At 43.5% G+C, this 25112-nt stretch overlaps 1 protein-coding gene across 6 annotated transcripts in view; it reads left to right on the forward strand.

Moving 5' to 3' along the window:
* SRPK2 (SRSF protein kinase 2) overlaps window positions 1-25112 on the forward strand; it is a 225307-nt gene that overhangs the window by 83997 nt on the left and 116198 nt on the right. For 3 of the 6 annotated variants that reach the window (XM_069765093.1, XM_069765094.1, XM_069765095.1), the window contains exon 1: window positions 4446-5145. The exons of the other annotated variants lie outside the window; for them this stretch is intronic. In XM_069765093.1, coding sequence (XP_069621194.1) covers window positions 5108-5145 — 38 coding nt within the window. In that variant the 5' untranslated portion in view covers window positions 4446-5107. Of the gene's footprint in view, window positions 1-4445; window positions 5146-25112 lie in introns of those variants that run through there. 6 annotated transcript variants of the gene reach the window in all.

Here is a 25112-nt window from a genome sequence, read left to right on the forward strand (position 1 = left end):
TTTACAGTAGCTTGCCTGGCGGGATGGAGGTTGGTCTCAGGAGGCAGGGTCGCTGCTGCATTAAGCTGGCAGCGGCAGGAGTGGGGAGATGCTGTGAGCCCCAGGCTGGGAGGAGGGGATGTTCGGAGGTGCGAGGCTACGGAAAACTCCGAGCTTTTACAAAATGTCGGAGTATTTACACTTCCCATCATTTTCCGTGCAATGGACTATGAATTTTGTAAAAGAAAAAATAAAACATTCTAAATATAATATATGTACATTTTGATCAGACTTTATAGACTAATGTTACAATCACAAATATGCTTTATTTATTTCATTTTGAAATTATGGAAGTCAGAGGACGATGGATGGGTTAATGATACTCTATGAAAAACAAATTTTCAAAAACATCTCAATTTATTCAGTATTGAGTATCAGTGCCATGCTTAGAAATACATGCACCTACACACCTTGGCATGCTATCAATGAGGTTATTAATGGTTGTCTGAGGAATATCCTGCCATGCTGAATGCACTCAGGCTCGCAAATCATCAAGATCTGCTTCTGGCATCTCCTTTTGCAATTGCTAATTAATGATGCCACAGATGTACTCGAAGGGAGGCTAGTCTGGCTGCTCACAGTAGCACCAGCAACATGCTTCCTGGCTTTGTGTTGAAAAATGCCTCCTGAAACACTTACTGTATTTTTCGGACTATAAGACGCACCAGACCATGAGAAGCACCTAGGTTTTAGAGGAGGAAATTAGAAAAAATAAAATTAAGCAAAAAATGTGCTCAGTTCTATACTTAATATCCCTCATCCTGGTATGCAGGGCCCCCATCTCTGTCCTAGTATGCATGGCTACATCCTTATCCTGGTATGATTGGCCCCCATCCTGGTATGCATGGCACCAATCCCTATCCTGGTATGCAGGCACCCCAAACCCATCCTGGTATTCATGACCTTATCCTTACCCTTGTATGATTGGCCCCCGCCCCCATTCTGGTATGCATGGCCCCATCTTTATCCTGATATGATTGGCCCCAACCGCTATCCTGGTATACAGGGACCCCCATCTCCTTCCTGGCATACAGGGACCCCATCTCCGTCCTGGCATGCATGGCCCCATCCTTATCCTGGTATGATTGGCCCCAATCCCTATCGTGGTATACAGGGCCCTCATCTCTGTCCTGGTATGCATGGCCCCATCCGTTTCCTGGTATGCATGGCCCCATCCTTATCTTGGTATTATTGGCCCCATCCTTATCTTGGTATTATTGGCCCCATCCTTATCTTGGTATTATTGGCCCCATCCTTATCTTGGTATTATTGGCCCGCATATGAATGGCCACCTTCCCCATCCTGGTATGCATGGCACCAGCAGAAAAAAAACATTCTTACCTTCCGTGTGCGCCCTCACAGCATCCTTCTCCGATGCCAGCAGCTGCTTTTATGCTTGTAAGCAGTGCATGGCAGTGATGTCATGCGGTACTTAGAAGCCGCTGAGGACAGCTGCCAGAATGCTCACTGCTCTCCACGCCGGGACTGTGTGCGTGGAGCGCAGTGAGTATTCATTGCTTTTTAGCGAGCACAGTGTCATCCGCAGCTGCCACGTGTGCCGCTACTAAACGGAAGGAATATTCATTGCATTCTATGCCTATGGGAGTGGAATGCAGTAAATATTCATTGCCTTAAGTAGCCGGTACACTCTATAAAGGCCAGGCAGCTTCAAGAAGCCAGCTGCTGCGGCTAACACCGTGTTCGCTATTAAAGAGAAATTAATATTCATACTCCTTTCCACATCAATGGGTGTGGAATGAAGGGATTATTCATTTCTCTTTAGCAGTGGGCATAGGAGTTAGCCGCAGCAGCCGGCTCCTGCCTCCTGTGACCTGCTGTTCCCCATCTTCCCCACCACAGCCAGATTAGGGACATCCGGCCTATAAGACACCCCCCCGTTTTCCTCCACATGCTTGGAGAAAAAAAGTGCACGTTATATTCCAAAAAATACGGTAAGTGGCCGTACCATTGGTTCAATGATCAAATCAATGTAAGGGTTTTGACGAATAGTACTCGTACCCTTTTTATTCTTTTGGGCTGTGCACATGTCTGTCTTTTTTCGCCGGACCGAGTGATCAAAGCAAAAAAATCAAAGCATGCATGATTTGGATCCAACAATTGGATGACACTCTCCTATTCATGACTTTCACGGACTGACATAATGGAGATGGTGGAGAAACTTTCGACTCTCCCGACCCAAGCATGACAACATGTATTTCTATGAAACCGTCACATACTCGGGTCGGAAGAGCCGATGGCCAGTCCGAGCACTGAGCTGTGATCCTCGTCTGAGTTACACAGCTATATGACTTTTCCCCAGCACCTGAGTTGTTAGTCCTGCAGCGTCTCTGTTCTCCCATCGAGCACATCTGGGACATCATTGATCTGCAATTGGAGCTGTAGCTGCCAGCAGTGGATCTTGATGATGATTTGCGTGCCCAAGTTTATTTATCATGGTAGAACTTCCTCAGACAACCATGACTGACCTCATTGATAGCATGCTAAGGCCAGGGCCTTACGAGTTGTTCTCAGTTTTCATTTGTATGCTGTCCATATGCAATTCGTTTTTTTAACTCAATATAAATCTAAATGTTTTGAAAATTCTGAATTTTTTTTTATCATTTGCATATTATAACCTGTCCATTGGTACCTTGATTTCCATAATTTCCTGACTTTTCCTTTGTTGAGGCGTGTATAAAGGGGAAACTCCAGCATTGATTTATGCCTAAACACATGGACGTGAAACGAGGTGAGTACATTACCTCTTGTCTAAGATTATTCCTGCTCCAAAGCAGCTCTGTATTTCTGAGCGCCATGTCTTTTTCTGTATGTTTTTTTTTTTGTAGTGTTGTGTATAATCAGTATATTATGTGCCATGATATATTTACCTGTTGAGGAGGCAAAGCTTTTTCTGTAAAAGTATTTTGTACCCTCCTTAAATGTTCCCTTTCATTCCTTAGAGCATTGTTCGGCATATAAACAAGACCTTTCATAATTACCGTAGATACTTAATCTGTTCTCTTTTCGCATGAGTGTTCTGTAGGTTGCCTTTCAAGAAGCCCAGGCATGTAGGTGTGTATGTAGGTAGCAGGTTTATGATTCACTACGAAGTCATCACAGCAGTGCGCTGTTCCTGCTTTTCTTAACCAATGCACTCAAGTCTCTGATGTTGGCAGGTTTATGCTGTTTAAGAATATGAGCAATGACTTGGTAAGACAAATATGAGATTCGTATGCTTAGAAACATGATCTACTGCGGAAATCGACAACCTTTAGGGCTGTAATCAGATGGTACAGGTGTACAGCTTAGGGGGCGTTAAAACCGGATCAAGAATTGCATCCCAAAAGTGCATGTGATGTTGATGCTATTTTATTAATTTTTTGTGTGATTGCAGGTTTTGTATCTCATTTGCACATATTGCAAGTGACATCTTATCAAAAAAATATGCCATTACTTGCAGGTTGGTGTGGATCTAACGACAACAGAGCAGTGCCCAATACATTGTCTCAATGACCATGGCATGCTGCGTGGTAAAAAGAAGGCGCAGTAGTAGGGCGCACCATGACTCCTTTATACCAGGGCTGTGGAGTCTGAGTCCATTTTGGTGGAGTTGATATAAAATGGATCGACTCCTAAAATATGTAATACATTGGGTACAGTAGTACAATGCAGGATGTGCTGTAGATGTTTCCATAATAATTAGGGAAAGTTATGAAATATCCTATAAATGTCCGTTCTGTTCCTGATCTAAGGATCTGGGCTTTTAGCTGGGATGAATCTGTGCTGCACTTTATGCACATGCTCAGTAGGGGGCAGTTCTGTGGTCAGGGAAATTGTTGAGTTGGAGGTTTTAACTTATCCTCCCCACAGCCCTGTTTATACTTGCGATTGGAGGTGGTTTCTATGGTTGAATTCAGGGTTATGGAGTCAGAGCCCATTTTGGTGGAGTTGGAGTCATGGATATTGAGGAGTCGGAGGTTTGGCATACCGACTCCACAGCCCTGGTTGAATCCTCACCAGTCATCTTATATCAATAGATCTTGTATATCTTACATTTTCTATTAGGTCATATTATATTTTTATCTGATGAATTCTGCTCTTATTTTCACCTCTGCTACGTCACATTTGGGCTGCATCATTGAAATAAGACAAATTCTCTGAGTGTAAATCCCACTTTAATTGCTGATCGTTAGCTCTTCATCCATTATCGTGTGCTCGGCATGGGCTTTGGATATCTTTTCAGTCTGTCTGCTGTGAATTAGCCCCTGTCATTGGCCTGAAGCGAACACATCTCACAATGTGAAGTCTGTGCCCCTGCGATTGGGCATTCTGTCCTCTGGTATATAGCATGTACCCTGTGCTGGTGATGGGTGTTGCTGCTCCTTAGCTCTGAGCATTGTGTGTTTGTGGAGGGGTGGCCGCCGGAAATCTAAGAAGCACCAAATGCACGATCGAGGTGACATCCTATATATAAAGCTTCCTTATTAGATGATCCAGCTCATGGAGGAGTCGGCTTGGCTTAGCCTCAATCAAGGATATTCTGTCTCTGGAATATATTTTATCATCACACTGGATTGATTCCTACATTTTTCCCAAGACCATTTTATATGACACTGTGGGGAAAAAAAATCAGCTGGCGAAGGAGAGATGACATCTCCCCTGCTCAGATCTCCAGCCATTCATTATCACAGAGCTGCTGCCTATTGCAGCCCTTAGGAACACCCCTGTGCTTGGAAGGAATGGTACTTCCTGCTTTCATAAACAGTCATGTGTATAGTTCAGCCAGGCCTGATGCCTCTGGAGCTTTCTTTTTCTGAAGAGCACCAGTGAATTTGCCTTTGCATGTTTGTGTGTTTTTTTTGTTTTTATTTTTCCTTTTTTTTTTTTTTTTTGGTGCGAGGTTGCCATCAGTTCAGTGGCCCTCTCCGTCCTCCAGACAGGATTACATTCCGGCTTTTCATTACACGGATCCTTGTGTTTCCTTTTGGCAAGTCGAGACACAGCAGACAATCGTGGTGGGGAATATTTTCTGATTTTTCCAGAAACCAAGGAGAAGATTGAGCTGCTGATGTCCGTTAACTCTGAGAAGTCGTCCTCTTCAGAAAGGTACATGTCCATCCAGGGCCTGGGAAATGTCCGCTGTAGACTGGCACCTATTTGGCATTCAGTGGATGGATTGGCATTGATTTTGTTTTGAGCTGACGGCTAGTGCAGAATTGGTATTGTACCCAAATAGATATTGTGTGTGATTGGTATTCATTGTGTGATCGTCGACGGTCTTGGCCGCACATCGGTGTCTCTTGCTTTACCCTCTGTCTGTCTCAGTTGCTGAACTACATGAAATGCAGGGAGTGCCCATCACAAATTGCATTGAAATGCTGAGATGGGTAGGTTGCTCATATACATCAGCATGGATGCTGGCTGACAAGTCTGTGAGTGTTTACCACATACACCGCAAGCATTTTCTTACCTCCGCACGTACGTGATAAATATTTCCCTCCTGAGACATTCGGCAGGCTCATCCGATGAATTTCAAACCTATTTTATTTGCTAGATCATCTCAGTGCTTATAGTCTTATATCATGGAAACTACTATATAATAGAACTTGATCCTAAAATTCAAAACTGAGGATCTGACATCTTGGGCAAAACAGCAGGTGACCTGAATGATAAATGAGATATATTGAAGGTACATTGATTAATTACACAATGTAACATTTAATAAATCTATTTTCATACAAAGTTGCCTAGTTCTAAAGTAATATTACTTTGAAGCATAAATATTTATATTCCTCTTTGCCTCTCCCCCCCCCCCCCCCCCTTTTTTTTTTCCGGTTATCTAAACAATGGATGTTTTCGATTGTGGTTGCCATGGCTACGTTCAGATACATGTACATTTATTTTTCCTTTAGTCTATACCGGATACTAAAATAGAAATTCATTACGTCACTACCGAATTGATTATTTTTGAAGTTTAGAAAGCATTCAGGTTTTCGGTTTTAAAAATCTGAATATTTGATTTCCAGTATAGGTGGATGCCTTGTTTACAGTGCTAGGTGCATTCATGGACCTGGAAAGGATGGCATGGACATCCGAAAAACAAAAAAAAGTTAGGATTTTGGGTTAGTCTACAGCTTGACATTAGCAGCAAAGTAAAAGTGAATTTGGCAAAGGTCACCCACCTACTGTAGGCTAAAAAAAATCTGCATGGAAATTGACGTGTTCACCACAGATTTCACCCTTATGTTAATGCATAAGGTGAAATCTGTTGCACGTACACAACAAAATCCATGTGTAGAATCGATTTTGTCATGGATTCACAAAAATCATGGTTTAAATATGTGAGCAAACCCTTAATACCGTATATACTAGAGTATAAGCCGAGATTTTCAGCCCACTTTTTTTTGCTGAAAGTCCCCCTCTCGGCTTATACTCGCGTCATACGCAGGGGTCGGCAGGGGAGGGGGAGCGGGGGCGGTCTAATTATACTTACCTGCTCCTGGCGTGGTCCCTGCTTCCCGGGCGCCGGCAGCTTCTTCCTGTACTGAGCGGTCACATGGTACCGCTCATTACAGTAATGAATATGCGGCTCCACCTCCCATAGGGGTGGAACCGCATATTCATTACTGTAATGAGCGGTAATGGTGACCGCTCAGTACAGGAAGAAGCTGCGGGGAAGCAGGGACTGCACTGGGCCAGGGGAGGGGGAGCGCTGCACGATACTCACCTGCTCCTCGTTCCGGGCGCTGCTCCGTCTTCTGCAGTAACGCTCAGGTCAGAGGGCGCGATGACGTGGTTAGTGCGCGCCCTCTGCCTGAACGTCAGTGCAGAAGACGCTTTAGATGGAGCGGCGCCGGAATGAGGAGCAGGTGAATATTTAAAGTGCCAGGGGCCTGATCGACAGAGAGGTGAGTATGTGATTTTTTTTTTATTTTTTTTTATATCGCAGCAACAGCAAATGGGGAAAGTGTCTGTATGGAGCATCTATGGGGCCATAACTTTTGTGCAGCACTATATGGGGCAAGTGTCTGTATGGGGCCATAACGTTTGTGCAGCACTATACGGGGCAAGTGTCTGTATGGGGCCATAACGTTTGTGCAGCACTATATGGGGCAAGTGTCTGTATGGGGCCATAACGTTTGTGCAGCACTATATGGGGCAAGTGTCTGTATGGGGCCATAACGTTTGTTCAGCAATATATGGAGCAAGTGTCTGTATGGGGCCATAACGTTTGTGCAGCACTATATGGGGCTAGTGTCTGTATGGAGCATCTATGGGGCCATAACGTTTGTGCAGCACTATATGGGGCAAGTGTCTGTATGGGGCCATAATTAATTAATTAATAATTAGCACCTGTTAATGTGAAGCAGCTGAATGGCTGGCCGGAGCAGTCGGCACTGGGTAGAACAGGCAATTTTATTGCCTCTGTTAGCAACTACCTGCCTGTTAGTTTTAAGGCCCATAGTAAAAAAATTAAATCAAAGTCCTGAACAACCCCTTTTATGATCTCTGGGCAGTGTGTAGATCTCCCTGAGGGGGGGGGGGTGTAACATGTAATAATTGGCATCCTGCTTTTCTGACCTCCCTGCAGAGCTGTGTGTAATTATAACAAACACCGTGCAGCAGAGTTGAATTCTTTCTCAATACAAATTACATTTGCAACTGTAGCTCTCCTGTCACTGTGCTGTAAGCTCTGCTATAGACTCATGACTGATTTTAGCTAAGAGCCTGTCAGACTTCAGCCTGTCAGACTTCAGTGATTTTTTCTCATATGCAAAAATCGATCCAAGTTTAATCTTTTTTTTTTTTCTAATCTGAGTTTTAGCAGAGTTTTAAAGTTATATTTTTCAGAGTTTGGTCAGAGTTTCATCAGTTTTTCTCAGATGAAAAAAACAGATCTCAAGCTCCTCATAAACAAACAAAAAATTAAAAAAATTAAGTCTGTAGAAAGGACAGCACACGGATGGTATTCAACTGCTGTCCATTTCTTTTTCTTTTTTTTTTCCACGGACCAATAGTTTTGCTTTGGCGAGTTTATCCAAGACTCCAATCAAAATGTAATGTCTCAGTAATTTTATGCAGATCAGTTAGTCTGCAAAAATACACAGACTTGTAAACAGCCTGAGGTACGATTTCTATTCATGAAGAACATGGATATTGCTTGCCTGAGAAAAGCTTGACTTTCAAATGAGCCCTTAGGGTATGTTTCCATCGTCAGTAAACGCTGCGGGTTGGATGCTGCGTATATCCACAGCGTCCAACCCGCAATGGCCAGATGTTACAGCATAGTGGATGGAATTTCATCCACTACGGGGATAGGCATGCGTGGCGCGTCTTTCCAGACTGTAGCATGTCTATTTATCTGGCATAGACACTTGGTCTCTGCAAGATTATCACCAGTCCAATATATTGCACATTTTAAGACACGCCCATCGGCACTCCTGTCACGTGATCACGGGGTGCCAATGGGTTGTCATGACAGCCGGGGGTCTCCAGCAGACCCCCGTGCCTGTTGTTAATCTGAAGCCCTGCTCTGTGTAGCACAGGCAATCAGACGATCACAGCTTCATATATATATATATATATATATATATATATATATATATGTATGTATGTATGTATGTATGTATATATATATATATATATATATATATATATATATATATATATATATATATATATATTATAATAATAATAATAATAATAATAATCTTTATTTATATAGCGCCAACATATTCCGCAGCGCTTTACAGTTTAACAGTTTCAAACACAAAAGTCATAAGTAACAACATTAACAATACAATAATTAAAGCAAAATAAGATGACCCTGCTCGTGAGAGCTTACAATCTACAATGAGGAGGGGGAGATGCAAAGTACAGGTGTGTATTTACAATGATGTATTTACAATCATGGTCCAGCCATCTTTAGGGGTTGGGGAATAGATGGGGATAGTGAATGGGCTACACACACACAAACATAACATAACTTTGATTAGTGAACGTGATAGGCCGCTCTGAACAAATGTGTTTTGAGCGAGCGCCTAAAACTATGCAAATTATGGATGGTCCTAATAAATATATATATATATATATATATATATATATATATATACATACACTAGATGGTGGCCCGTTTCTAACGCATCGGGTATTCTAGAATATGTGTGTATGTATATAGCAGCCACATAGTATATAGCAGATGCCACGTAGTATATGGCAAATACTATGTGGCCTGTGCTATATATTATGTGGCTGCTATATACATACATATTTTAGAATACCTGATGCGTTAATACAGGCCACGCAGTATATAACAGTGGCCACGCAGTATATAACACAGTCCACATACTATATAACACAACCCACCCAGTATATAGCAGCCACGCAGTATATAACACAGGCGACGTAGTATATAACACAGGCCACGCAGTATATAATACAGGGCACGTAGTATATAACACAGGGCACGTAATATATTGCACTGCCCACGGAGTATGTAACACAGCCCACGCAGTATAGAGCAGCCACGCAGTATATAACACAGCCCACAGAGTATATAACACTGCCCATGTAGTATATAGCAGCCACGCAGTATATAACACTGCGCACGCAGTATTTAGCAGTGTGGGCACCATATCCCTGTTAAAAAAAAATAAAAAATTAAAATAAAAATGGTTATATACTCACCCCCTGGGATCCAGCGAAACTCTGGCGATGCACGCGCGGCTGCCGCCATCTTCCGTTCCCAGGATGCATTGCGAAATTACCCAGATGACTTAGCGGTCTCGCAAGACCGCCAAGTCTTCTGGGTAATTTCGCAATGCATCTTTAAGAATGGAAGATGGCGGCCAGCGCGAGAGCATCGTTGGACGACGGAAGGTGAAAATAGCAGGTTTTTTGTTTTTTTATTATTTTTAACATTACATCTTTTTACTATTGATGCTGCATAGGCAGCATCAATAGTAAAAAAGTTGGGGACACACAGGGTTAATAGCAGCAGTAACGGAGTGCGGTACCCGCGGTCCGTTACCGTAGCCCTGTGTGAGCGGTGACCGGAGAGGATTACGGAGCGGGCGCCGGGCACTTACTGTTGGGGAGTAGGGGAGGAACTAATCGGACTGTGCCCGTCGCTGATTGGTCGCGGCAGCCATGACAGGCAGCTGGCAAGACCAATAGGCGACGCGGGATTTCCGTTACGGAAATTGCCGACAGAAAGACAGAAGTACCCCTTAGACAATTTTATATATATATATATATATGATTTATTCACACTGCGGGGCTGGGATTCCTGGGCATGCGCACTGCGACCTGGTTGAGTGGCTTAGACACACAGTGCGCATGCCCAGGAATCCCAGCCCCGCAGTGTGAATAAATCATAAGACACTGAGGGGCTGGGATTCATAGGCAGGGCGGCCGCACAGGCGCAGTCAGCGAGACTGCATATGAGGACAGACGGGCAGCGCTCACTGCGCCTGCCCCAGGCAAGACAAAAGAGCGCAGGCGCCGGCAGATTTCAAAACAAACAGCGCTGGGGAGGCGGCGCCAAGAAGACTTGAGTGACGGCTGTGAGGCGTCTGCAGCGGGAGGGGGGAAAGACCTGCCTCCAGGACTGAAGACAGGTATTTCGGACAAATTAAAAAACGGATTATTTCTGTATTCACAGCGCCAATAACTAAAATAGCCACCTTGTCAGAATGCAGCATTACTGCTGCACAAGATGGCTCTTTTAGTTTCAAACGCCTGGGAAGGGGGGGGGGACAGGTTCCCTTTAAAATGAGCTAGAGTTTGATTCTGGGGAGATCTTGGATCAGGGAGTTTGGCCCAATGATGAAAAAAGCTCCTTTACGTATGAGAAAAACTTGAATTTGTCAGGAATAATATATCTGATCGTAAATATCAAGGTATCATTTTATACAACTTTCTATGAACTGCTTCCCATATAGAGGCTTCTTTCACACTTCCGTCGGCAAGCGGCAGTCAGAATGTGACGTATCGACATTTGTGCACAAAATAGTGAAAAATGTGTGTAACGCGTCCAGTGTTTTGACGGATGCATCGAATTAGGTGCTGCCAGAATTTGAATGGATAAAATTCTAGAGGGAGAGAGAGATTTTCTTTTTTCAATGTAAGGAATTGTTGATACTTGTGTATGTTGCCCTCTCTGAATATGTAATTAAGAGTGTCCAAAACCCAGCTGCTATGGCAACAGAAAGATGTCTATGGCATCTTATCATCCCTGGAGTAATTCTGTAACCGTGGGTTACCCATTCTAATCAATTAATGGAACCAGTTGGTCGCTGACAACAACCCTCTCGGTCTTTCACAGCAATAGTGGTCACAGAACACTCCTTCCTGGCAAAGGGAGAACACAGCGGCTGTCAAGATATTTCTTAACCCATGTATAGCAGAAAGCTACAGGTAAACGCTTCCTAGGCCACGTTAACCCTATCAGTATGGTACATCAGTATTTGTAAGATCAAAATTGAAAGTGGAACAATCAGAGGAAACGTATAATAGAAACCCGTCACCTCTTCTGTATTTATCACCCACTCCTGGTTTTGGCTTACAGATAGTGACCAATACTCAAGGTGTGAACGTGGCCTTACCTCTCGCTTCCTACCAAGAGTGGGGCAGAGTTGGCGTGTTATGGGGTAAGAAGCTGGAGTGGTTGGACATAGTGTTGGGTCACGGTGAGGGCACAGTAACTACTATGAGACTGCCTTACAATCTTCACGGTTGAATTGGGAGGTGCAGTTTAACCTTTATTGCCACTATTACTGCTGTGGGGCCACATTAGTCATCAGACGCTCCTGTTGCCGTGCTATGGGGCACTGTAAATGCTGTAACTACTCTGGAGTCACGGTTGGGGTCCGTTTACTATGGTGTCGTCGCTATACACGTGGATATGAGATGAACACAATATATTTAAATTGCAAATTTTTGTGAAAAAAGAAAACAAACCCAGTATGTTTGTATATGTGAGAGTATATTCAGGTCCTAGCAGCCTTCTCATCTATCTCTTTCATTTTCCTACCATCCCATTACCACTAATGTGTCTTGCTGGAAGTACAAACAAGCAAACAATTTTCCTGGCATTTTTGAAGAGTCATAAAGTGATTTGTTATTATGTCATAAATATATATTATAAATACCGTATATTATAGATTTTCTCACAACCCTGCTGCTAAATTACTGGACACATTCCTACCATGTCAGTATTCCGAAGCATTCTGCCCCCCATTCTGATCTTGATGTGGCGCCACACCATCATAAAATGGAATTTTACAGCATAAGTAAATAATCCAAAATCTACCGTATATGTAGGAGAATCCACAAACACCTTTTCAAACCATTTCATGTTAAAAACATGGAAGTTAGGGCATCCGATGGCTTTAAAAAATACAGCTAACCCTAATAAATGTGCAGTGTTGGGAACAGTCCTATTTACTTATAGGTCTTAGAGAACATTGCTTTCAAGTCATAATTTTGAGCCTAAAAGCTAGAAAAATCTCCCGAGGTATAGTGTAAAGATAATAGAGCTCCACTCACCTGACAGAGGCCATGCCCATTGGGCTACATGTTGGCATACTGTTATTTTAATGTACAAGACAGCCGCAACACACGCAGCTGCCGGGTCTCAAACATATTTTTCTAGTGCGCCGAAGACACTCGGTTACCACAAGAGCATGCTCGAAAAACACATTATCTGAGCACATTCGCTCATCACTAATAACCACCATTTCATTATCTTTTTTATTTTTTTTATAAGGTAAAATTTAAAACTTTATAATTTACCGTGCCTAACTAGAGAAAAATGCCTGATGCTCAGCTTATCAGATCTGATTTTACTGCTGAAATGTCTTTTCAGATTGTCATCTCACCTAGGGATTTTATTACCTTTGCTGCCTATAGAAGTCTATGGAGGTGACACGAGCTAGAGGCAGCTAGAGAAATGGAGAACACTGCTTAAAGAGAACATGTCAGCACAGTTTTGTGAAGTAAAGCCATGGCTTTAATAGCACTGTCATGCAGATTAAATTGATACCTTTAGAGAAGAACAACAAAGCGGATTTCTTCACCAGTCATCATTTTGAAGTTTCCAGCTAATTAGATGTTGGTGCACAGGGGCCGGACCGTACACTGGGTCGTCTCCTACGTGCCTGATTCCCGGCCCCTCCACCTGCCTCCGGACTGTGAATGACCTGGTTGTTATGAGCAGTGACCTGGCATTCGCAGGTGGAGGGGCTGGGGAATCGGGCAGGGAGGAGATGACCCAGTGCACAGTCCGGCCTCTGTGCACCGGAATCTGATTAGCAGAAAACTTCAAATCATTAAAGAGGAACCACAAAGCGGATTTCTTCACAAATGTAATCAGTATTACAGCAGCAAAACAGCCATGTAATTACGTTACAAAATACAGAATACAAATCATAGAATAGTGAGAAATACTGGTATTCCTCATGTACACACATGACAGCATATCCTGAAAAATAAAGCAACAGTTACACTTAAACCCCTTAGCACAAATGGGCAGAACTACCGTATATATTTGCCCTCTGGTCCAGAGGTGTGGAGGGGTCTCAGGATCTGATCCTGGACTATTTGACTAACGCAGCCAGTGATCTTAGCCATTTAGATACTGCGGTCAATCTTTCAGAGTGGCATTTAAATGAAGCGATCACAGTTGCACGCATCAGCTCTTAATGGCCCCCATGTGACGTAATACGATGGCTTACCATGTCAGCCGTAGGCTTGCTGAAGGCTCCCTTTCCTACCATCTTGGTACTCCTGTAAAGCCCAGTGAAATGGTAGGCTTGGTAAGAGACTGTGCACACGTTGTGGATTAGGCTTAGGAATTTCTGGTGCAGATTCTGCATCTCCTGGCAGAAAACGCACCTGTGGATTTGTCGCGTTTTTTGTGCGGTTCCGCAGCGTTTTTTGTGCACTTTTGCTGCGGTTTTCTTGCGGATTTGCTGCGTTTTTTACCCCTGCAGTTTTCTATAATGGAATGGGTACAAAAACGCTGCAGATTCACAAAAAAAGAAGTGACATGCTACTTCTTTTAAACCGCAGCGTTTCCGCAGCGGATTTTCCACAAAGTGTGCACAGCATTTTTTTTTCTCATTGATTTACATTGCACTGTAAATCAATTGCGGATCTGCAGCGTTTCTGCACCTCCTAAAACGCTGAGAATCCGCAACGTGTGCACATACCCTAACACTATGTTCTTCAATAGTGTTTTGCTGCAGTATATAGAACAAATGATGAAAAGTTCATAGTTTATGCTGTCTGCCATGTCTAGAAATGAAAGCATGACCAATACAATTAAAAAAAAAAAATAAAATTACTTTTTTTTTTTAAGTAGAAAAAAAATAGAGAAAAGCTTAAACATTCAAATCACCTCCTTTCTCTGCTAAATACTAAGAAATAAAAAAAAATAATCATATGGGTATTGTGGCATGCGTAAAAGTCTAGTCTATCACAGTTAACGCCGTAAGGGGAGAAAAATATATAATTCCCTTAAAACATTAAAAAATGTGCTTAGCATCATACAATACCCAAAATTGGTATCAATAAATCAGCTCTGCACCCAAACAAGTCGTAATTTACCGTAACTTCCTCAACATGAAAAAAAAAAAAAGTTACAAGTCTCGGAAAATCATGACACAGTCCAAAATTATAGAATTTTTTCCCCCCCAAGTAATTTTTTTTAAATTTTCTCCAAAAAAACCTATGCAAATCTGTTTGAACTAGTCCTACTGCCCAGGGGAATCCTATTGCCTGGCCTGGTCATTTTTACCATACAATAAATGCTGTAAAAACAAAAGCCAAAGGCCGAATTTTATTTTGTTTCCCTTTTCATTCCACTTTATTTTTATTAAGTACATTATATGGTAAAATCAATGTATCATTCAAAACTACAACTTGTCCTACAAAAAAAGCTGTGATTTGGCTATGTTGATTGTAAAATACAAAAGTTATAGCTCTTGAAAGTGAAAATCCCCCCCGGAGTGAAGTGCTATTAAACGTGAACTGTAAACTGTTTGTAACCTACTAAGATGGTTGTAACAAAGATTTGTAGATTCTAGTACAGTCCATTCCTGAATAACAATAACATTCTGGTAATGTGTACCATCTGTAACTTTTGTTAGCATTCCTAACATTTTGTCCCTCATCCATTGACTGGTGTACAAGCCTGCCTTAATGATGGGATATGGTGGAGTAAGAGGTGCCTTAGAGGCACCCACCATTTAATGAATGTGGCTCATTTTACAAGCAGCAGGACTCTTATTCCAGTCAGTGACTGGAGTAAGACTTCTGGCATAAGGTAAGGTAAAGCCACAACTGAACATGCTTCTCTAACTGTGGTGGAGCTGGGTGGGATTGACGTGAAAACTGCAAAAGTCGCACAATTTTTGCTCAACTTTGCATTGCACAAACATTTAGCGACTTTCCAGAGTGCTTTATTCCAGTTGGCAGAAACCATTTGATGAATCCTTTTACCTCTTGAAATTAATCAAAATCTCAACTCGGTTGCAATTCCTAAATATCCAAGTGCATTTATCAACCGTATTATTACGAAATGATATCTTCATGAGAGGAAGGCCTGTCGGATGACAAAATTGGTAGCATTCTTTTATTCCTTTGTTCTTACTAAACACTCTGATTCTGACAGATCTTACCGTTTGTGCTCTTCAGCTTTTCAAATTGATTTCTTCAATGAAAATTGTACTTGTATTCGTATACACTGCTCAAAAAATGTCATTTTGTTCTCAATGAATTATGCAGTCAATAACCAATTGAGGGCTAAATTCCAAATTACCATACCTTAAAAATCAAAGAAAACTTTACATTAAGGGTAGATCAATTTGAGTAAATTTTAGCACAACAATTTCTAATGCCAATCAGTAATTTGTATGGCCCCCACATGCACTCCAACACATGGACCTGCTCCTGATAGATCCGCGGATGATGTTCAGGGGGCTCTCCTCCCGGACCTGGAACAGTGAGCTTATTAACAGTTTGTGGTGCTATTTGGTGGCGCACCGATGTCCCAAAAGTTCTCAATTGGATTCACGCCTGGTGAACATGTGTCCCAGTCAATGGCATTATTACTTTCGTCCAACTTCTCAAAGCAAAGGTCTGACAATGGCTCTGAGGATTTCATTTTGGTACCTCGGGATTGACACCCTTCTACAGTGCTGTCTGGCCTTCTTTGTGTAAGTGTCCTGGTATCTGCTTAATTCTCTTTAGGCAGAGAGACACCACAGACCTTCTCCATCCTGGAGGAGGGGGCTATCGGTATAACTTGAGTGGATCACAAGTACTTCTCATGCTACCAGCAGTGACAAGAATAGGAGGGATAAGTAGAGTGCGTACCTGTCAGTGGCCACCATCTGCCAAACAATTCCCTTGTTATAGATCGTCTTGCTTCTGCCTCTCCAGTACACCTGTAGTCCCTTTAATTTGCACCAGAGCGGGTGAACATGATTAACAATAGCTTATGCTTCCTAAATGTACAGATAAGTATCCCTGAAGTTTGAGTGTTCTTCTTGTTCTTGGTGGTGCGGCCTAAATTCCATTCACTGCCATGGCCAAGTTTTTCAGACGAGCACATATGTGTGTGCTTCAGTGCAAATGGCTGATTTTCTTCATGGACCAATGGTGTGCGTGGGGGAAATAAAAATCATATGGACTACTCTGGTCTAATTTACGGACCAGACTTGTTCATGTAAATAACAATAAATCCTACAAAACTTTAACTGATCAATATATGCCAAAATCTATAATATAACGCTGGGAGCGTCACTCTGTCCGAAGCCTTTATAGCCTGCGCAAGCGCCGGCGCAGTCTGGCCCCCACAGAGTGACGCTCCCAGGAGATCGCGGTATGCGTAAACACTGAACGCACACCGCGATCTCCAACAGAGAAGCAGGGACCGCCAGGAGGGTAAGTATCGGCTATATTCACCTGGCCCCGTTCCACCGCTGCACGCCGCCATCTTCCCGGTCCTCGGCCTGTGACCTTCAGTTCAGAGGGCGCGATGACGCGCTTAATGCGCGCCGGCGCCGCCCTCTGACTGACCAGTCACAGCCAGAAGACCGGGAAGATGGCGGCGCGCAGCGGTGGAACGGGGCCAGGTGAATATAGTAAGTGCTGGGGGGCCTGAGCTGGCGGCGATACCGGCACCTGACCCCCACAGCGCGCCGGTGTCCCCGCCTGCTCAGGCCCCCCAGCACTCGGTGCCCAGCGACCATAGGTGAGTATGGTATTTTTTTTTTTATATATATATTGCAGCAGCATACGAGGCATATACAATGGAGCATCTTATGGGGCCATAAACCATAATTGAGCAGTGTACGGGGGCATATACTATGGAGCAGCGTATGGGGCATATGGATGGGAGCAGCAAATTAAAGAACGGTGGCGCAGGATGGGAGCAGCACATGTCAGAATGGAGGCGCAGGATGGGAGCAGCACATGACAGAATGGGGGCGCAGGATGGGAGCAGCACATGACAGGATGGGGACGCAGGATGGGAGCAGCACATGACAGGATGTGGACGCAGGATGGGAGCAGCACATGACAGGATGGGGACGCAGGATGGGTGCAGCACATGTCAGAATGGAGGCGCAGGATGGGAGCAGCACATGTCAGAATGGGGGTGCAGGATGGGAGCAGCACATGTCAGAATGGGGGCACAGGATGGGAGCAGCACATGACAGGATGGGGACGCAGGATGGGTGCAGCACATGTCAGAATGGAGGCGCAGGATGGGAGCAGCACATGTCAGAATGGGGGCGCAGGATGGGAGCAGCACATGTCAGAATGGGGGCACAGGATGGGAGCAGCACATGACAGGATGGGGACGCAGGATGGGTGCAGCACATGTCAGAATGGAGGCGCAGGATGGGAGCAGCACATGTCAGAATGGGGGCGCAGGATGTGAGCAGCACATGACAGGATGGGGACGCAGGATGGGTGCAGCACATGTCAGGATGGAGGCGCAGGATGGGAGCAGCACATGTCAGAATGGGGACGCAGGATGGGAGCAGCACATGTCAGGATGGGGACGCAGGATGGGAGCAGCACATGTCAGGATGGGGACGCAGGATGGGAGCAGCACATGACAGGATGGGGACGCAGGATGGGAGCAGCACATGTCAGGATGGGGACGCAGGATGGGAGCAGCACATGACAGGATGGGGACGCAGGATGGAGCAGCACATACCAGGATGGAGACCATATACCAATATAAATGCTCGCTACCCGGGCGTAGAACGGGTTCAATAGCTAGTAATGATATAAATGTATAGGCACTATTACCCTGTGTGGTGGTGTTTATCACCTTGCAATTAGCATTGCCGGACTACACCAGTCCTACCACGCCACTCCCCCTGTGATAAGCAGCTCACTGGTAATAGACATGATAAATACAGAGCCTAGCTAGTGTGGGCAGGGTTAGCTTTCTCAGCTTTGCTGCATTCTAGATCTAAAAGCGCTGATTTGTGTTAGAACTGCTGTACCCAGTAAACTAAGTGATACATCCTTGGATTCAGTTTCTCTTTGCTTACTTCATGCTGCTCTCATATGAGGTAGCAAAAATCTACTGACAGATTCCCTTTAATGAGCTGCTTGCTGTAGTTTTGATAAAATTATCAGCAGGAAATTATCACTAGAGTGCTAGTAAACCTGCTGCTATGTAGTCCTCTGTGTTCATGAGTGCTTTATAAACACATGCACAATGCACATATAAAGCTGTCAATCAGTGATCTGGGTGAAGTTATACAGAGCTCAGCATTCAGTGACCTGCTAGATTGACAGACTGTTTTTCTCAAAATTTCAGCAAGCAGCTTAGTAAGTGATACATTGCTGGAATTGGGGTCTGTGCCCCTAAATCATGTTACTTTCAGATAGGGTAGAAAAAACTTGGTGACAGGTTTCTATTAACGAGTCCTGGTCGTCAAGTGTTTAATGCTATGTGGGGGCAGGAGGTACCTGATTTTATACTTATGCAACAAAGCTCATTTTTTCTCACTATTAGATTGTTGTTGTGCTATACGCTCAAGGTTGCAAAAACAGGATACCAAAGGAGTGTTTTAAAGGATGTTGTGGTGCACCGTTGTACAAAAGTTCTGTGTTTGTCACAGGGAACCTATCATCAGCTTTGACAACCGCGATAGATGCCTATATATGAGCCTGAGAAACATTTTAGGACATTTCCTTATTTAGCAACAGGAATACTGAATAGATTTAGAATAACCTGTTTTATCAGTTTCCGCACAACGTCCACTGCCTGTTAGGTGTGTCTTCAGAGGGCAGGTATCCCTCAGCTAGGCTTGATAAGTCTTTGAAGCTTCCGGTGTCATTCACCATTCCCTTCTGGTGTGATGTCTTTATGGTTGCCAGTCACCTTACTCGTGGCTTTCGTGGTCAGTTGGCTGGTGGTTGGTACCTAACTTGACATTTTTTGAATAACCCTTTATCACCTATCCATGGTATAGTGACTACCGTTCCGTTCGCTTGGCGTCCAACCCCTGGGACCTCTAGTGATCCTGAGATTGGGGTTTTGGGACCACAGAAGAGGGCCTCTGCAGCCTTGTCTGGAATGATGCAGAAGTGCGAATGCCCAGTCTCTGCTGCACTCATTGTCTGTCCGACTGCTGGAAATGGCAAAGTACAGTGCTCCGCTTTCTCCACCAGTCCCACCGACAATGAGTGGAGTCTGCACAGGAAAAAAATACACTGTGGACCTCAAAAATACTAGAGGTCCACACATTCATCCATTTACAAGGCCATGTTTGCAGTATGTGTGCCCCATGGTATTTTTTTCCTGTTTTTACCTATAAGGTTTTTTGTCAAAATACAAAGTAAGAAAACTGATTACAGTTATAGTCACGTAAGCAAGCGTTTTCTTGTAGGTTTCAGCCCTGGCAGACTATGAACATAGCCAGCTACATTGCCTTCATTACTGTGCCAGCCAGTGACCTCATGATCGTGACAGCTAAAATGCTCAGTCCACTTCCCTCATTGTTATTGTGTGCTCCTAAGCTCCCACTTCCTGTGCTGGAGTCTATCCCCGCTCACCAGTTCTGGTCTGTGAGAAGGAGAACATTAGTCCTCTGATAACATCGGCATTGTTCTCTCTGTATATATACAGGAGGGCCTGCCGGATCATTATCCGGAGAAAATCCTGTGTTCTGCTATGCTCTGCTGGGCTGCAGACCGTACAATCCTGGGCCACATATACTGCTAGGCCACTATTTCTATTGGAGGGTTTTAGACCTCAACCTTCTGGCATGTCTGTATAGGCGCTTTCATGCTGATCAACTCCTTACCTCGAGTCCTCATCAAAGGAAAGTGAGTGGAGTAGGAAAAAGCAGTGAAGAAGTTGCAGGGGCATGCCAAAGAAACGAGAGTGACCTGTCCATCATATGCAGGAGGGAGGAATGGAATGAGAGCTGCAAATACAGCGTCCCGTCCTTAAAGGGGTTATCCACTACTAGGACAACCCCTACTTGATCTAAATGATTGGCCCAATCAAATAAAAAAAAAACACTCTCCTCCCATGCCCTACGTTCCCGCAGTGTCAGCACTCACAGTCCCAGGGCTCCCGTGCAGTTCTTATGACACGTGAGGCGAGTGCCCAATCAGTGCTGGCATCACGGTCCCCGCCCTCAAATGAATTGAACTTGAAGAGGAAGTCTGGGTTACAGCTTATTTTCCAACTTCCTCTTCTTATTCACAAAGGCGGGGACCGTGATACCAGCACTGATTGGGGGCCGGGCTCATGTGTCATAAGAACCGCACAAGAGCCCCAGGATTGTAAGTGCTGGAACGGAGCTGGCACGGGAGGTGAATATAGGCTTTTTTGTTTTATTGGGTCTGAACATTTAGATCAAGAAGGGGTTGACCTAGTAGTAGACAAGCCCTTCACGACATGTGCCGTGCATGTACTGCGCATGTTGTATCCCTCCCTGTTTTGAACAGCTGACATGTGCCTCTAACAGCTGCGAGTGGAGTCGTAATCCACCCATCGCTGATAACCTGTTAAATGCCCCTGTCAATCTCTGACAGCGGCATTTAATGTGATTGAGCCGGAACCCTGTCACTAATCCCACCCATCGACGCCCGTTTCACATGACCACAGGTCGCCAGTGGGTTGGCATGACAACCCAGGGTCTGCAGGGGACCCTTGTGGTTGTCATTGCTGGATTGCATTTGCTATGAGTGCTGCCCAGCGGTTGGCGCTCATAACAAGTAAGCATTTCTGCTACACAGGCGATCTGATGGCCTGTGTGTAGCAGAGCTGATTGGATTATCACAGCTTCTATTAAAGCAAGTGAAAAGTAAAAAAAATGTACATACATACATACATACATAACGGTGTGTGTGTGTGTGTGTATATATGTGTATATATATATATATATATATATATATATATATATATATATACTACACACATGTATATGTGTTCAAATCGCCCTCATTTCACCCCATTCAAAATAAAACAATAAAAAAATACACATATTTCATATCGCCGCATTCAGAATCTCCTGATCTATCAATATATAAGAAGGATTAATCCAATCGGTAAACGACATAGCGAAAAAAAAGTTAAAACACCAGAATAAATTTTTGGTTGCCGCAACATTGTATTAAAATGCATTAACGGGCGATTAAAAGATCATATGCAAACCAAAATGGTATCACTAAATACATCAGCTTGGGACGCAAAAAAATAAGCCCTCACCCAACCCGAGATTACGAAAAATGGAGACGATATGGGTCTTGGAAAATGAGGCAATTTTTCTTTCCACCAATTAAATAAAAACTAACCCATACATGTTTGGTGAACTCGTAATGACCTGGAGAATCATAATGGCAGGTCACTTTTAGCATTTGGTGAACATGGTAAAAAAAATTCCAAAAAACAGTTGTGGAATTGCACTTTTTTTTTTTTTTGCAATTTCACCGCACTTGGAATTTTTTTTTACCCATTTTCAAGTAAGCTATTCGGTAAAACCAATGGTGTAGTTCAAAAGTACATCTCGTCCCGCAAAAAACGAGCCCTCACATGGCCATATTGCCGGAAACATAAAAAAGTTATGGCTCTGGGAAAAGGGCAAACGAAAAACAGAAACGCAAAAACAAAAAAAAGGTTGCGGTGTGAAGGGGTTAAGCACTTCCTGGATTTCTCATCAACTGCAAAATATACTGTATGTCTATTATCAAGGTATGGATTTAATCAGTATGAATACATGCTATTAGTTTGAGATTAAAAAAAATCGCCTTATGACAGGCTCCCTTTAAATGATACTATCTACCAGCTTTCTGTAACCTTTTGTAACAATTGGAGAGCCAGGACATGTACAGGCTACTGTATAATCACAAGTTTTCTGTTTCCAAGTTTGTTGTCAGTGATTAACATTGCAAAGTGTAGGAGAATTTTTGTAATTTTTTATTTTTTATCCATCCTGGAAAAACACTGATGGGAAAACTCTGACACCTGTTCCGGTTTTTCCATATGTGTTTTCCACGGACATGGAGGGGGGCTACATAGCAGTCCTCTTTGCTGTATTATTGGTGGAATGTCCTCTCTGCCATTTAGGAAGCTGTTGCATATTAGGCAGTAGGAGGGTGGCAAATTCCTTTTTATTGCTGTCCTTTAGCAAATGCAGACTCAGCTGTGCCAGAAAACCCATACTACAGTCCTGAACGCTGCAAAGCCATATCTTCTGTTTATTAAATATTACGTTGTGTAACACGTAATCTGGTAGTCTCTTTTCCATAGCGTAAAAGAAAACTAAATCAAATGAGAAAGTGACATTGTTTGTCTTTTTTAGTCTGTTTAATATTAAGTACTTTTGCCAAAATGACAGAAGTTTTTTTAGGAGATATTGGCTACCCAAAAACATTTGTATTTTTAATCTTTCTGGCCACCCTTTAATTTACAAATAAATGACTGAGAGAAGAGCACAACAACTATTAAAATGCCTGTTAAGTCAGGAGCCCAAAAATATGCCAGTACCTGCAAGGGATACTTAGAGGTGGTCCACTACATTGTATAATGCCTCCCTTCAGTTACCTTTTAAGTATTTTTGGTAATGCCTTCTGCCGCCATATGTGCCTGTGAGCGGTGCTATCGCTGCTCGTTCAGTCCGTATCAGGTGACCCCAGCTGCAGCAGCCTCTGACACCCGCTGATGTCATGTCAACTTCTGAATTTCCTGGATTCACCCAGATGTGACCCAGTCGCACACACTCACCCCCCAATTGACTGGACTGTGAATGGTGTCCCAGTATCCAGCATGTGCTTTCCTCCTTTCCTCTTTCATTGGCCACAAGCGCATGCTGGATACTGGGCTGTGACATGCGGTGAAACGCATCTCAGTCAATCGGGGGAGTGCGTGCGATTTTTGGACACTCCTCAGTGAATTCAGGAAATCCGGAAAATTATGTGACCTCAGCAGATGTCAGCGGTGGCTGCAGCCAGGGCTGCATGATGCAAACTGAGAAAGCTCGGATAGCGCCGCTTACTTGCACATATGGCAACAGAAAGTATTTAGAAAAATAGTTTGTTAAAGTGTGTAAATCGATGGGCGCTTTGCACGATGTAGTGAACCATGTCTTTAACCCTTATTTCTAACCACTTAAGAGTGCCATGTTATTTCTTTAGTTTATTCTGATGCGTTTGGATCCTATCAAAGCACCTTCATCTTTCAGGAATGCCATATTTTACTACTTTGATGTGGCATTCTGTGGATAATACTTGTACATTTATATAATTTGATGATTAAGGGGTATTCCCATTTCCTTGATCCTTTCCCAATAATGTAGTAGGTGTAATAATAATATTAGCTAATACCTCCTATTAGAATTGTAGTATAATTCTCCTGATAAGTTATTATGCTTTCCCCATTTGCAGAGCATTGCAGTATCCATGGTGAAAATTGCAAATCTGCCAGTGTAGTACCCATGCATTGTAGTGCCCAGTACATTGTTTTAGCTATATATTGTGCCCTGCTTGTGGGGATTCGCTTTTTTTGTGGATCGAGTTGAAGCTTTTATTGAGAATATTTTTACAGAACATTTGGGATCACAGTTATCCTACGCTCTACGCTGTGCTCTTCTTACATCGGTGTCCCAATCTAAATCTCCAAATGACGTGATTCAGATGAACCTTCTGAAGAATCCATTCCCTAAAATGAGGCAGCAAAGTCACTCTGCACTCCGTTTGACCTCTTTTCAGAGATGCGCAAAACTGTCCGACCGTGTGTTACATGTTACGGAACCACTCAGCACCCAGAATATGTTGTGCAGTTATATGTATGTATAGTAGGTTCCATGTGAGATGCATGTCCCTAATGCATCAGCCCACAGGCTGCGCCCCTGGGCAGAGGGGACACTATATTCCCCTTTTGTCCGCCCCCACCTTTGTAATTCCCACAGTAAATATCGGCAGGCTCCGGCCACCTGCGGCTATTGTAATGTATGTCTGGCCTGCCACTTTTCTATTGGCCTGCTCTCTGTATCTGTGTGATATATTCTGTGTCCTGTGACTAAAGTGTTGTCAGACTGGAAATACGTGGAGAAGCAGTGATCTTTTATATGCGCCCATGTAACCAAGCGCATATAAGTCCTTGAGTCCTTCATTCAGACTCAAGCCAAAGCAGAGTGGACCTCCTGAAACACGGGGTGGTACTGAAAGAGGTACCCCAGCTTGGTAGACTCCATTACAGCGTGCTTTTATGAACGCCTAAAAAGATGGACACCGGTGTTAGCGCTCAGCGTAGAGCGCAGAATAAGTGTGAGCCGAGCCTTACTACGATCTTTGGGAGGCAGAATGAACAAATCAACAGCGGGTGAAGAATTGGTTTTATTTATTTTTTACGCCGCTCTTCGTGTGGTATGAGTGATTACACTACTTTATTCTTTGGGTCAGTGCGATTACAACAATACCAGATTTACATAGTTTTTTCTTTTTTGTTTGGTTGCTTGTCACACATACAAAAATACTTTTTTTTTTGTTTGTTTGTTTTTTTGCTAAACCAAGTTTTTGCATCGCCTTAC

Source organism: Ranitomeya imitator, chromosome 4 (genome assembly GCF_032444005.1).
Source record: "Ranitomeya imitator isolate aRanImi1 chromosome 4, aRanImi1.pri, whole genome shotgun sequence".
Lineage (NCBI taxonomy): Eukaryota > Metazoa > Chordata > Amphibia > Anura > Dendrobatidae > Ranitomeya > Ranitomeya imitator.